General features: G+C 36.7%; 1 protein-coding gene across 2 annotated transcripts; it reads right to left on the bottom strand.

Annotated features, from left to right (window-relative positions):
- Nucleotides 1-2,138: 2,138 nt before the first annotated feature.
- On the bottom strand, nt 2,139-7,348 carry arf3b (ADP-ribosylation factor 3b). Of its 2 annotated transcripts, none has more exons than XM_067505469.1 (5): nt 7,199-7,348; nt 5,228-5,435; nt 5,032-5,142; nt 4,819-4,943; nt 2,139-4,332 (listed from the first exon to the last, which is right to left on the bottom strand). In XM_067505469.1, exons 2-5 carry the CDS (start codon nt 5,373-5,375, stop codon nt 4,171-4,173), a joined length of 546 nt encoding a protein of 181 aa, XP_067361570.1. In that variant the 5' UTR covers nt 5,376-5,435; nt 7,199-7,348; the 3' UTR covers nt 2,139-4,170. The 2 variants fall into 2 exon arrangements, with proteins under 2 accessions (XP_067361570.1, XP_067361571.1); XM_067505470.1 differs by having other exon boundaries at nt 7,160-7,274.
- Between the last annotated feature and the right edge of the window lie 3,597 nt (nt 7,349-10,945).

Below are 10,945 nucleotides of genomic sequence, written 5' to 3'. Positions count from 1 at the left end.
ATCAGATATGTTGTGTTTACTCTGCACCTTTGGCTCTAAGGCAAGAAGGCTGGTCCCAAAAGCAGCCACAGTGTGGGATGTCTTCACATATCTGCATGACATTTTCTACATTTTATTGTCATTAGATGACAGCACACATGTCCACATGTGTATATATTTGTGCACCACCTCTAGAAAAATGGAAAACCTGGATTTAAAAAAAAAAGATTTTTTTTTTTTAATTGCCCCATGATTTTACTGCTGCACTTTGGACTATATGAGTTGTGCATAATAGCAGTTGTTATTAAACATTTGTTAAATAAATGTAGTGAAACTGCAAGTTCAAAGTGTTCTTCATGAACTCAGACTAATATCTGGTTTGGTTGGAAATTCTTATCTCTTGTCGTCTTGTTAGATTGTCATTTAAGCCTCATGCAAACATCTACCTGGCATTGAGAGGGGGTGAGCCAGTTGAACTGCTCAGAAGAAACTGGTTCTGCCTGCAGTTCCAGTTTGTCTCACACAAAAATGAATAAACAAGTACAAATAGAAGAAAAAAGTTCTCGGCTCATCATCTGGGCAGGCTGAAACAAAATTCTGACAGAAAAAATGTCACTGTTTAACTTAGCAGAGTAATCTTCCATTCCTGCTGGAGTCACCTTAAATATACTTAAAGTGTTTTAAACAAAGGGTTAATTATTGACCACTACCAGGAAATCCTCCTCAAAAGAATTTTATTAAGGAAACGTTTAAGCAAACTAAATATATGTCTGTTAAAAAGGTCTGATATGCAGAAAAATACTTCACTCAAAACATGTTCATCCACTGTTTAAAATAAAATATATCCTATTAAAATAAACAGAGTTATTACATGAAATGAATAGATTGACATAATGTTGTTCACATAAGGAAGGTTTTAGGTCACTGAACAGTAAAGTTGAAACAGCTGAATCATAACAAAAACTACAAAACACTGCATTATAACATTAACTGGTAAAATTAACAAAAAGAGAAATTGCATCAAATATTCATGACCATCATCAAGATTTTAGAAATAGTATGATCGTAAGCTCAAAATTTGGATTGCTCGGAAAATTATCTAAATAGTGTCATTCATTTGTATACATTTTCAAGTTAAATCAAAACAGGAAAATATACATGTATTATCAAATATTATTTAATTTAAAACCTGTTTCAAGGGTTTAAAAGACTATTTGCCAAGAGAAATCTATTAAGATTTGGAAAATAAATTGTTATAGTTTTTTCATTAATCGTTAATCATTCATAATTTTACATCTTTTTATGCATTCCTTTACCTTTATTGGACTAACCAAGGAAAAATGTAATGTAACAAATGAATGTGTGTCCCATTTAACTAATTTAACCCATGTATTTTCAGTTTCAAAAATACACTTAGAGAGCAGGAATAGCACATTTTAAAATAGTTATTTTTTTAAATATCTGTTTGTTTACTTGTTCCAAATTCAAACGTATTATTAAGAAAAACATGACAGAGGAAACATTTTCCTTTGCTTAATCTCGACTTGCACATTTAATGAAAATAACAAAATACAGAAATAAAAACAAATACAATAAATGTAATATTATTTTCGATATCATTCTGACTAAATTTTGCATTTTAAACTTTTAAACTGCACTTTAAACGTGTTTTTTTTAAACATGTTTTTTTTTGCGTCATTCAACGATAAACAGTACTCTGCAGTGTGACCTACTGGGTTGGTTTTTGCTGTATTAATAACTAATTTAAACACAAATAAGGTATAACAACATTTGTGCAGCAAACTAGGCTGAGACTGTCAGAAAGGTGATAATTCCCCTATGTGATTATTATAGAGGTCCAAAAGGGCAGTGGAGTTGAACTACAGTACATTATATGTATAGAGGAGGTGGATCTAATGTTTTGGCCACCTAAAAACCGAGGATTCATAGAATTCATGGCATAACCACTGTATTGGATTAAATTGCACAGGTGATCATAATGTTATGCCCACTTGGTGTATTGATACAACTGTTTCTGCTGGAGCAACTTTGGCTGAATACGCAGCATTGCTAAAGAGGGCCCTCCTCTGGTGGAAGGTTGTTACAGGAAGAAGCATTTGTGTCAGTCGTCCATACAGTAACTCAGTCGCAGTTGATGAGACAGTTCATACAGAAAATGGGTTTATTTGTAATACAGCAGGATTTTATCAGTTTGTCTTAGATACAGATGTCTCTATGCTGTCAGCACTGAAACATAGTCTTTACCATTTTAAAATATATTTATGTAACAGTAACAGTACAGAATGAATCATGTTTTGTTTTATTGTTTTTTTTTGTGCACTGGATTATCGTTGCTTCACAGACACAGTCTACATCAAAGTTTCTTCACACATCAAAACAAAATTTTAAAAAATCTGAAATCTACAACAAAATATGAATCAATTATACAAAGAAAAAATACTGTAAGACAAAACCTTTCCCTAATCATCTTTAACTGTGGTGCAAACCTGCATTTTAAGAGCATAGAGAAATAAATTTGTAAATCATTCTTCATAGATAAATATATAAAACTCAAAATCAAAACCAAAGAAGCAGAGAGGAAATCAGTTTGAAGTTGTTACTTAATGTAAGGCCACACAACCCAAATTAAACTAGTGATTGGACATAATAGATGCTGAATATGAACAATGCACTGATAAAATGGTTTGGTGGATTTACACTATATTGTATTGTCATCAGTGTATGAACAATTGTAACCATGTATGGCACACAGAAATAGTTTTATTGACAAAAATTAGTGGATTCTGCTGGTATCAGAGTCATGGATATACCAATGATTATCTGCAAACTAAAACACAGACATAATGATCTGCTTACCCTGTTTGTGTTTCAAATAATTTTGCTGACATCACATTCATGAAATAAGAGAATGTGCATGTCAAATAATTATCACCACAGCCATTTATAGATTTTTCGTCAATATTCACATTCAGCAGCACAGAGTTGTCAGCAAGGGAATCACCTACTGATATGCAAGTCTGAAACAAAAACACACAGCGGGAGCAACCTGTTTGAGAGTGAAGACTCTTATGAACAAAGAAGGGCAGGTCACGTGCATTGTGTTTAGGTGCATGTTAACTTATATACAGCTTTTACATTTAAAGTCTACAAAGCTGACTTTACAGTTGCAGAAAGGGGTAGCCGGGGGTAGTTTCTGTTTCCTACTGTAAACAGCACCAAAACAGGATCAGGGCGCTTAAAGGGAATCTACAAACAGCATCAACATCCATGCAGCTCAGAGGATGGAAATGTATGCAACGATGTCAGTGAGTTCTACCATGATGCTTGCAGGTCAGGCAGGCGAGAATGTGTTGTGCGTTTTAAAATATTTACAAAGAGCGGCTTCAATGGAGAAGAAACACACCACAGATATCAAAAGATTTCTAAAACGAGGCATTCAGAGGATGTAAAAGAGAGAAGAAACTCCACCTACGTCTTCTGCCTCAGAAATTTGTTCATGATTGATATGGTTTGGGTCTCTCTCACACACAAGTACTGTACACACTTTATTATGGAGTATCAAAGTGCTTAAGCATTGCTCACAAACTAACAGGGAGAGCAAACCATTCAAGTGAACTATGATGACATGACTCTGCCAGCTATGATTGTTCTCAAATAAAACTAATGGCTCAGTTAGGAAAGAGAAACAGGAAGTGCAACGAACACAGAACAGTTCTTAGCATAGACAATAATGTACATAAACAAGAAGTCAAGAGACTCATTGCTGTTTCAGTGGAGACACACATGACTCTGTACAGCACCTACACACTAGCATACAGGACATTGCACCTACGGACAAGAGGACAAGAGGTGGACACAGGAAAAGCAAGAATCTGCTGTGATTGCTTACAGTTTGTGTGTGTGTGTGTGTGTGTGTGTGTGTGTGTGTGTGTGTGTGTGTGTGTGTGTGTGTGTCTTTGTACATGTGACTGGTTAGATGTGAAGTACAAGGATTTGTTTTCAATAAGAGCTGAACACTATTAGGAACAGATTGAAAATAAAAACCTAAAATCTGTTCCTGACCCAGAATCTTGCTTTGCACCTATTAACCAAACCCCTGTACCTATCCAACACTCCCCTTCCCAAAACACATAAAAAGTTAGTGTGGCTGCTGTTTCCGTTTTTTTTTTCTTATTTCTTGTTCTTGAGTTGATTGGCCAGCCAATCAAGACCCTCATATAGGCCGTCGCCACTAGTTGCACAGGTGGCCTGGATGTACCAATTACGGTGACGCAGGGAGTGTAAGCCCAACTTGTCTGTGATCTCGGCAGCATTCATGGCATTTGGTAGGTCCTGTCATGGAGGTAAGAAATCAGTGAAGAATTAGTGATAGGATGGGACATGATGACTTGTTTTATCTTCTGGGTTCTTACATATAGTAGGTATTTTTAAACTAGTTATCTTAGCACAAAATAAATACTGGGAACAAACTGTAAGCCAAAAATTACCACGTAAAAATTGAGAGATTATTTTCATTCACATACAGTAAAGTATTTCTAATGGTTAATAGTGATTAAAATAATAATAATTAAAATGATCAAGCAAAAGTCAAATTTTATCTCATACACAGAACAGAAGCTGGCTTATAGGGTCAGTCTTACACTACAAGCCTTTTATGTATTTATAAGTACTGGATAAGTATATATACAATTGTATGCAAACATTTAGGCAAATTTGGTAATTTATAAAGGTAGACGTAATGCACTGTTAGTTGCTATTTAAAAAGTAAAATAAAATATACAGTTTCCAAATATCTGTGCAACAGTAATAACTTCTTGCCTGTTTATTGGCAAACACAAGGAGAACCGCATCTCTCAATTCATCCTCAGCCAGCATCCTCATCAGTTCCTCTCGTGCTTCATTCACACGCTCTCTGTCGTTACTGTCCACCACAAATATAAGACCTGAAACAGCAAGGACAACATGATTTTCTAAAGAACAGAAGTGTTTCTCCATGCAGGTGGATGTCAACATTTCATTAGGCCTGCTTACCCTGTGTGTTTTGAAAGTAATGTCTCCAGAGAGGGCGAATCTTGTCCTGCCCACCCACATCCCACACAGTGAAGCTGATGTTCTTGTACTCGACTGTCTCCACATTAAACCCTGGAAAAAGATGTCAGTTATTACAACATGCAAAATAAATGTAGGGCTCTATGATTAACATGTACGAAAATATATTGGTACCTACCAATAGTCGGTATTGTGGTGACTATTTCCCCCAATTTGAGCTTGTAGAGAATTGTTGTTTTTCCTGCAGCATCAAGTCCCACCATCAGGATTCTCATCTCCTTCTTTCCTATAAGACTCTTCAGCAAATTTCCAAAAATGTTACCCATGATTCAGACAATTTGCAGTTACAACCTTGATGGTGGATGCCTCTCAGTTCAGAAGCACAGCTGAAACACAAAACAAAAAAAGTACAAATAACCATTTAGAATACCTGTGTTATTATATTTCAAAGAAAATATCAAATTAATTATAGTAATCTTAATTATTAATATGTTTTAATAAAAGACAACTAACCTTCTCTTGAAAAAGAGGAGGTTGAAAAAAATCCCATACCCTGCCAGACAAACTCACTTATACATGCACACCTCAAGACAGGTGCAAAGTGCTGCTAACCACCCACAGTCATGATCACAGTCAGTGCCATGACTCTAGGCTACAGCACAATCTGTTCAGATTCTTCTGATCCTTCTCTTTCAAATGTTCGCCTGCAACAATGCCAAGCTCTCAATGCACTTGCAAAATGTCCTATATTACAAAGCCTGGCTTGAACAAACCTGGTCTGAAACTGACACAATAGACGTCTTGATTTATAGATCTACTGTTTTAAATCTCTGTACATGTTCAAATGCAGTGCAAGTTACATGCGTACATGTAGACTGACAGTTGGACATCAAGCTCTCAGGAAAATTGTATAGTCTGGATAACAACACACAAATTAGCCCCAGTAAAGCAAGCAAGCACCTTCAATTTTTAGTCATACTTCCGATAAGGAATAAAGGAAAATGTCAGATGGAGCGGAAAAGGATTATTCTTTCTGGTCTAACTCTAGGCAGAGAGCAGGTGAAAATACCAATTCTAAAAATAAAATATGAGAAAACTGAAGGATAATATTAGGTGAAAACACTACAAAGCATATGAAAAATATGGATAAGAGAAGGTGTTGAGCAACTTTAATATACAACATAGTACTGGTGGGAAACATGAGTCAAAATAGACACACTTTGATGTATTAAAAGTGAGATTTTATTTTTTGCCAAATCTCTTTTACATTGTGGTATACACTGAAACATAGCGACACAACATACAAATCAAAACATGTTTCTTTACACTGTGGAGAAAATGGAAGGTGATTTATATGTCTTCCAACAACTGGATTGCATTAGCTTGTACAAGTGTACACAAAAAAATGGCCAGGAAGTGTATTTCACAGTTTTAGTTGAGCTTTGTGCCACTAAACTAAAAATATATGAAGTAAAATAAATGTGCTCCACTAATCATTATTGTTACGATTGGTGGAGCTCAGGGAATCCAAAATGAGAAAAAAATAACTGAAGACATGAGTGAATATGAAGCTGAAGCCCTGTCCATGGTGCTGAACGAGATCACCGCACAGTCTTAGCTCCTCAGAAGCAATATGTTTCATCACCTCTCTAAATGGCGATATACACTGGGGGCAGGACTGGGAGCCTGTCTGATAACGTTATTCGCTCCGGGTGACTTACACTACGTTAGCCGCAGATGCTACGGTAGGTACGGTTTCGTCCGTCCGCTAGTAGCCGTTTACCTCGCCCTACGAGGCTCCCAGCCTCAGCTCAAGGTTAGCGCTTCGTTTTAGCACCTACTGTGGATCATTTCTACGTTATATGATCTGTGATGAACGCAAGTATCGGTCGGGTTCTGCTATAATCGCGAAATCGACCAGACACGACGGTAGCTAGCGAGGTTCTGCCGTCCTCCTCATACAGCTCATTCATCGTCCGCTTATCACCTCAGCGGGAATCCTGCTGCCAGCGAGCCGCCCACCGCGGCTTCAGCCAGGCCGACACTGAAGCGCCATCACCACAGGACAGACACTAAACACAACATTCATTTTTTACCTGCTAGGACCTACATGTATGAATTCGGTGACGGTGCCAGAATCTTCACTTACCTTATGTGAGTAGTCCTCTATTTAACGTCTCACGATATAGTCCAGGTTACAACTCTGCACTAAACAAGATCTCGCGATAGTAGACGTCAAAACCAATCCCAAACTAGGAAGACTGAACGAGCTTTGTAAGTATATGAACACTGCAGGTTTGAAAACAATTTGACATTAGTTTTTTGACACTGGCTCCTTAGTCCTGCTTTTATCTAAAGATGCTGAGTAACATTGTACAGGTGGGTGACTGATCCTCCTTGTTTTGATCTCTGGCCCAAGATTTATCCAAGACCTAAAAACAGACTGTCAGATACTAATTTTTGCCGATTAGTTATGGTAAATGGTAAATAGTCGCTTATATAGCGCTTTACAATGTAGCTTCCCATTCACCCATTCACACACACACTCACACACCAATGGCGGCGGCTGCCATGCAAGGTGCTCACCTGACCCACCGGGAGCAACTTGGGGTTCAGTGTCTTGCCCAAGGACACTTCGACTTGTAGCCAGGAGCGGGGATTCAACCACTGACCCTGTGGTCCATGGTCAACTGCCTTACCAACTGAGCTACAGCCACTACAACTGGAAACACTTTTTCTATGTTCCTCCAACACATCCCCAAATTCTGAAATCAGAGCATATTTGTAATAGAACAAATAAATAATGTGTATTAGATTGCACTGCGTGATTTGTTTGCAGATCATCAGTAAGACATTTCCTTTGTAAACTAACTCTCAGATTTTTTTAAATAACTGCCTAGTACATAAAGAGCAAAGACTGCTGTAATGTCCAATAAGGGATAACAGATTTGTGTTTTAGAACTTTTTTCTCTTGTTTGTTCTCCCACTAATCATCTCATGACGGCTCGGGCTCAGTCTGAGGGGCCTCATTTTTAATCATTATGTGGGGCTCATAATGCGTTTAAATCAGGATCCTTTGTCCCTTCATAGCGTTCTCCTCAGCTTCCAGTTATTAGTTGAAGATACTTTCAATTGTAGCAGTTTGTTGACGTTCTCAATGTCCTGATGCAAGATATAATTTTATCTCCTCAAGATGTCAATGCGTGTCATCCTTTTTATACACAGGTGACGTTTAAATTTCTGTACGTTGTATTTACTTTGTAATTTACTGTAGTGCATCGCTTTGACACCTCATGGTCTCTTTTGATGCTTTTGCATTGCATTATTCATTTAATGCAAAGCCTTTCCAGCTCCTTGTAGATCTCCCAAATCTCATGTTGTAAAGACTTATTCTTCCAGCTAATAACTTCACTCTGGGCTGCTGTGACATTGCAGGATTTATCCAAAGCTTTAACATGTTGATGTCTCTACTTTCACTTTGATTTTTTTAGGTCATTGCATATTTCTTTTTCAACATTTTTTTCTGCCTTCATTTGAGCATATTTCTCTCTAAATGTTAAGAGCTCTGGAACTATGTATTGAACTCTTGAATTTGGTGCACTAACCTCTTAGTTGATGGTGTGTATCCTCACATTTATAGCACTGTACTTGTTACCATTTGGTTCCTGGTGAAAGTCCACCAATAAATGTTTTTTTGAACACAACTAATTTTCTGCTCTGGTTTTTGAGAACAGCAAGTGTTTACCTGTATTGTAAATTGTTGTCACACTTTAACTGATGGTTTTCCTTTGTTTTTATGTATTTGTTCATTTTATGCTCTCATTTCCTGTCTCTCTCAGTCCTGCCCTTTATTTATCTCCTGCTCCTGTTTGTGTGCCTCAGTATAAAAGCTTCCCACTCACCTACAGTCACTGCCAGATTGTCTGGCCAGACTTTACAGAGCTTCACACCACTGATTCCTATGACTCATCAACTCAATGACTGTCAGTGATGCCTTCATCTGCCTCCTGTTTGGACTGGTGATTTACCTGTTTATTATTAGGTAAGTCTGTTTAGTTATCTGTTTTTTCTGTGCAACTCTTCCATGGCTTCAAATTTGACAGACTTTATCAGATGACCTCCCCTTTGTTACTGCAGTTCAGTTCACACACTTAAGTTGTACTAGACCTTTGTTGCTTTTGTTCATCATCTTATCCAGGTTGTTTAGCTGATCTTATATAGTTAGTCACTCTTCTCTGTTTTCCCCCTTGTAGTCCTTGTTTTCTGCTTGTAATTGTGTGTTTACATTAAGGCCTATTTAATATTGATTTATGTTTAATTCTATTATTAAATTGTGTTTCTCCTACGCTTTGGAGTTATTTTGTGTTTTTGCACTCCTGTCCTTATTTGCTAAATTGTGACAAACAGTTAACAGTTAACATGCAACAATTGATGAATACATTTGCATTTAAAGGCCTCACAAGCCATTTTGGTCCAGAAACATCCTCTATAGGTGCAATTCCTTTCATTGGAAATTAAGGAACTGGATTAACCCCACTTGTATGTGAGAGAAATTGTTTCGCGGCATTACATGATTTCGTTTTAATGTCACTTTTCATGACATTATATTACTGGAATCCATCTTTTCAGTAATGATAATTTTAAATTACCAGGTACTGCAGGAAGGATTCACACTACTTTCACACTACTTTATACCAAATGAGAGGCATCCAGAGACTCCCTATTAAAACACTCAAAAGGTTCAGGTTTCCAAGAGAAGACCAAAAGCTAATGGCTTGTTTCACCTAATTCATATTAGTTATATAACTATGTAATTAGCATCATGTTAAGCAGTGATTTTTTTAACTGTAATAAAGGAAACTCAAATTACAAGACTTGCTTGTTTTGAAATGAATAAGTTTAATGACTACTGAGTTTGACATCCTGTTATATAAAGTTCCTGTTGTCTGTGTGAAGTTGTGAAGTTTTCAGGAAATGTTAAAATGATCTTCAGTGTTGCATAACTTGAGTTATGCAACAAGATGCACTATTTTGCACAGATGGGGCACAAAGTAAAGTTTCTAACTTAAATTAATTGTATTAATTATGCAATTAGTGTAAGATGATGCATACACAGAGAGACTTTCAGTATGATGTAGTCCGCTTTCAAATGTTTCTATCTAAAGACTAATAATGACACATCAGATCATAATTATATGTTTCTACCAGGTATTACTACAGAAAACCTGTTATCTATTGTGGTAACCAATGCAAATGTTAGGAGTGTTTTCATGCAGCAATTGAATGTTGTGATGTTGTAAAATTATAGATACTGTATGAATAAATATTGTGGTTCTCCCAGGGTACTATTATCTACTTCAGATTTGAGGGAGGAAGCAAGTTTTAGTTTTCACCCAAGCATGAGTGATTCTTTATTCCTCAAGAGGTTTATTGTCATATGTTCCAGTTCTGCACTAAGACAGTGTTTTAAAAACAGGTTTCAGGTGGACTTTCATTTAAATTAAACAAGCTAAACAATCTTTGACATAGACACTTGATGATGAAGGTTCATGGTTAAACATGACTGAGCAAAATGGTGCTTTAGCCCTGCAAATACTGACTTGAAAACCAGCAGATCTATCATTTGTTGTTTCTTCCTGCCTCGCAGTTTCTATGATAGGATCTCTAAAGAGCAGACAATAGACTGTGTTTAACTGAAACGGAAAAAGGTAATGAAACTGAGTGATAAATAAGGAACCCTAGTGTTTTTTCCAACAACTGCTGTTTTCATTAAGCTAATGTTGATGAATATCTGGGTGATAGTATTATGTGTTTGAGCACGACCACAAAATATGTGTTTTGTTGACTACCTGTTGCAGGTTTTCATTTTACTTTTGTATTGGATTTTGTGTTGTAT

The sequence above is a fragment of the Channa argus genome, chromosome 5 (genome assembly GCF_033026475.1).
Source record: "Channa argus isolate prfri chromosome 5, Channa argus male v1.0, whole genome shotgun sequence".
NCBI classification, from domain to species: Eukaryota; Metazoa; Chordata; class Actinopteri; order Anabantiformes; family Channidae; genus Channa; species Channa argus.
Note: the sequence above shows the minus strand (reverse complement) of the source record. Positions and strands in the feature narration are given on the sequence as shown.